This window comes from Coffea arabica, chromosome 10c, assembly GCF_036785885.1.
Source record: "Coffea arabica cultivar ET-39 chromosome 10c, Coffea Arabica ET-39 HiFi, whole genome shotgun sequence".
Classification (NCBI taxonomy): domain Eukaryota; kingdom Viridiplantae; phylum Streptophyta; class Magnoliopsida; order Gentianales; family Rubiaceae; genus Coffea; species Coffea arabica.
In genome coordinates this window covers 14,404,024-14,408,482 of record NC_092329.1, presented here as the reverse complement: position 1 = coordinate 14,408,482, position 4,459 = coordinate 14,404,024, and the positions used below count along the sequence as shown (strand labels likewise).

The 4,459-nt window shown below is 37.7% G+C and overlaps 1 protein-coding gene across 1 annotated transcript; it reads right to left on the bottom strand.

The window, feature by feature from the left end:
- Positions 1-596: 596 nt before the first annotated feature.
- LOC113715166 (receptor protein-tyrosine kinase CEPR2) lies at positions 597-4,257 on the bottom strand. Its single transcript, XM_027239401.2, has 2 exons — positions 1,561-4,257; positions 597-1,243 (listed from the first exon to the last, which is right to left on the bottom strand). The coding sequence occupies exons 1-2, from the start codon at positions 4,115-4,117 to the stop codon at positions 876-878; spliced, it is 2,925 nt and encodes a 974-aa protein (XP_027095202.1). The 5' UTR covers positions 4,118-4,257; the 3' UTR covers positions 597-875.
- Positions 4,258-4,459: the final 202 nt, after the last annotated feature.

Here is a 4,459-nt window from a genome sequence, read left to right as displayed (position 1 = left end):
GTGTGTATTACTCCCTCCGTCCCGTTTTGTTAGTCTTGATTTTTTTTTTTCACACAGATTAAGAAAGTATAATTAATTTGGTTGAAAACATAAATTTTGATTAATAATTTCCTAAAATACCCTTATGTTAATCACGAAGAGTGCCAATTAATATCAGTTACAGCTAATGGGTTAGTATTGGAAAAGCTCAATGTATTCAATGTAGTGGGCTAGTAGTTAATAACAATGTATTAATAATAAGATATTTAATAAGGGTATTTTAGACAATTTGAAAGATTACTACATTTTTTAATGGGAAAGTGGACTACAATTTGGGACAGACGAAAAAGAAAAACAAGACTATCAAAGTGGGACGGGGGGAGTATTACTTACTACTAAGTTGAGTAACCAATGTGCATCCACTAGAAAAGCTCATGAAAATTATACTTAAATTCATGTAGAAACAATGCCAGTGAAAATAAAGATCCATTCATACTGATCTTTTGTGTGAGTGAAACACTTCTTCATAAAATCATAGAGATATACATTTCTACCGCCAAAAAAAAAAAAAAAAAGAGAGGAGATGTACATGTTAAAAGTAGACCAATACATGGTGGTTTTCAGTCAAAACTTATAAGAAAGTAATTTGATTAGGCACAAAACAATAAATTACAACCTTTATACCATGTACCACAAACAATACAGTGTCAAGAATTACTAGCTTTTTAGCATAATGTTTCAAAATCCCCAGAAATAAAGAGTGACTCTAGAGAAGAGGAAAGAACTCATTAACTACTTTGTTTTCACCATATTTGAAACATCCAAAGTTCATAAGACCTTTTACAATCTACTGACATCTATCCTACTTACACCATACTTGACATATTGCTTGAAACTTACAGCAAAATCTTTGCATTCTTTTCGCAGTTGTCTGGAGACCTAAAGGTGATAGGTTCAGCATCAATAAGCATTTTGACAACTTCTCTCATACTCGGCCGCAGATTTGGCAGCTTGTCAGTGCAAAGTGTTGCTGTCTTCAAGACCTTTATCATATCATCCTGAACAAGGTCACAAACTATCTTAGGATCAAGTACTCTGAGCACATTTTCACGATCACTCAGATGAGTTGCCACCCAGTAAACTATGTTTTTCCCTTCCCCATAGGCATCCTCAATCGGCTTTCTACCTGTTACCAGTTCTAGTAACACTACGCCAAAGCTGTATACGTCGCTCTTTTCAGTGACTTTGAGTGTATACGCCATTTCTGTAAAGTTGTAGCACAGACAGATGAAATGAAACATACATCAGTATATCAACTCATTCCCTTTTTATAACTACTGTGATCTATCTATTCGTAAATGCATGAAAATGCTGAGAGTCTAACACGAGGTCTCTCATTTTGATTTTTGACCTTGTAGCAATTAGCATTGATGTCCTGTAAGTTAGGCTACAAAATCAGAAAATTAATGATCAAGGGTGTAAAATGAGCCTCATAGTCCTTTTACTAGTACTTGATGAATGGAATGCCCAAAGATTTAAAAAGACAGAAAATTGATTAGTATGCAGTTAGTTGAGACTCACCAGGAGCAAGGTAACCGTGAGTGCCTGCAAAACAACTGAATTCAGATGCCTGTGAAGCATCAGAAGTTTTGGCAACACCAAAGTCAGCAATTTTCGCTTCATAATCCTCATCAAGTAGAATGTTGGTTGATTTTATATCCCTGTGAATGATACTAGGGGAACAATCATGATGTAGATATGCTAACCCTTTTGCAGCTCCAAGGGCAATTCTGTACCTCTGGTACCAATCCAATTCTGACCGCCCAATCTTAATTTCCCGATGAAGTGCCTGGAAGAGATTACCATTTTCCATGTACTCAAGTACCAAGTAATTTGAACACCCTCTAGTCATACTTGCATAGAGCTTTACTATATTCTTGTGCCTGATCTTTCCCAATATTTCCATTTCCCTGGTCAAGACCTTCACTGCATTACCCTTCCACAGTTGCTTCACAGCCACTGTACCAGAGCCTTTCTTCAAATCAAGACGGTAAACTTTTCCTGTACCTCCAGTTCCAATCAAATTTTCCTCATCCAACTGACATATTTCATCTGCATCAATCTCAATTTGATGGAAACTTTCTAGCTTCCATCTTGAATCCAGTTTCTTTCCATCCCCCAAAGGGCTCCCAATGTCAGTTTGATTCTGCTTACAATTCCAGTAACTTATAAGCAATAAGCCAGCTAAAATTATAACTATTCCAAATAGTATGAAACAGGTAATAAATAACTTGTTTTTGATAAATTTTTGCTGCTCCATCTTTCTGCTGCAAATGTTCAACCTCGAGTTCACTGAGATTCTGGAGCTTTCATCAATGCAAAGACCAGCATTTCCAGTAAATGCCTTGTCCCCTCCCATTCTCAACAATTCAGATGGGACGACTCCAACCAACTGGTTATCAGATAGATCTATCAAGGAAAGCTTCAGTTTCTCTAAATTTCTTGGAATCATGCCAGTTAGTTTGTTACTTGAAAGATTCAGGGAGTTCAAGGAGCTCATAGAGCCCAAAGTATTAGGTATAACTCCAGATAAAACATTCAATGCCAAATTCATGTCAACCAGCCTTGAGCATTGACTCAACTCTGCTGGTACAGAACCCCCAAGGGAGTTTTCTTCCAAATGTAAAAACGAAATCTGCTTCAGGGCTCCAAGTTCAGATGGTATGAGACCAGAAAGGTTGTTGTTATTCAAATAAAGCCTTTCCAGTAGTCCCAATTTGCCAAGTTCTTTCGGGAGATCACCAGAAAATCTATTATTTGTTAGTACCAACTCATTCAAGCGGGTAGCAAATCCAATAGCTGGAGATATTCCACCACTGAAATCATTATCACTGAAATCCAACATCTGTAAAGAAGGAAGTCCCCAAAAGCCATCCGGGACCTTCCCTGACAGCCTATTGAGATTGACCCTCAACCTCTGTAAAGGCTTGCAATCATCATAAGTGTCAGGTAGTTCTCCAGAAAAATTGTTCTGTAAAGCAAGCAAATACTGTAAATTTCCATTTTGACACAAGTATTTGGGGAATCCACCAGAGAATTGATTTTCAGATATGTCTATGCTATTCAGTGGCGAGTACCGGCCAAGATTTTCTGGAAATGGCCCTGAGAATCTGTTCTTGTAGATGGATAAGGCTGTGAGAAATTGCATATCTCCAAAACCAGCAGGGAATTCTCCAGAGAAGTTATTGATATGCAAATGGAACACTGTTAATTTTTTCAGTTTGCCAATTTCTGGAGGCAGTGTTCCATACATTTGGTTTCTAGAAATATCAAATTCCTGTAAAAGGTTGAGCTCTGCCAATTCTACTGGGAGTTCTCCAGTCAAATTGTTGTGAAACAACTCAATCTTCCACAGATTTCGAAGCTTACTTATCAACTTTGGGAAATTCCCAGAAATCTGATTCCTGCAAATATCCAGTGTTCCCAAAGCCTCAAGTTCAAATATTGATTCAGGGATTTCTCCTGTTAAATTTGAACCAGCAAGGTAAAGCCATGTCAAGTTTTTCAAGTTTCCAAAGGTATCCGGTATTTCACCCACATCATATGAATTATCACCGAGGCCTAATGAAACCAATCCAGTCAAATTCCCAAACCAAGTTGGAAACTTCCCAGAGAAGTAGTTTAAGGACAAATCAAGAACCTCCATTTTTGTCAACCTGGACAAATCAGGAAGGCTGCCATTCATGTTGTTCCCAGTAACATTCAGGACTTTGAGATTGGTACAGTTGGTGAGTTCACTTGGAAGACTGCCTGATAGCATATTTGATGGCAGCCGTAGAGAAGTGAGGCTTTGGAGCTGAGATATTGATGGAGATATCACCCCTGATAAGGACTTGCCATCAAGTGAAATTTCTGTGACCAGACCAGAATTTTGATCACAAGAAACTCCATAAAAGTGACAAGGAGAGTTAGAATCTTTCCAAGACTCCAAATGATTGAAGGGGTCATCCAGATGATCCTTGAAATCAAGAAGGGCTTGAATTTCTACACTTTGGGGCACAGAAGGGAGAAAAAGTAAACAAAAAACCAAGAATGTGGTTAAAATTTGGAGGGACAGAGAAATTTTTCTTGAGGTCATATTGGAAATAGGAGAGGACAAAATAGTTATTAGACAAGAGGGGGACAAAGCCAGAAAGGATCTCCATTATTGACATGGGCTTCCATCTTTGGTTGGAGTAGCTGAAGACAAACAGACACAGCCGTTGTGCAAAATACCAACTGCAAATAGAATGGTGCCAGCAGAATTGGATAAAACCATACTACAATTATTTGTCTACTAACAAATTGAAGTACAATTATGTTTCACAAAAGCAACCTAGTGGTGCTCCAATAAAACAGTTCATATTGGTAATCCAAACAAATTCAATTCTATGCATTAAATGAGAACCAAAAAGAGTAACTGAAGCTCTGTTTTGGATTA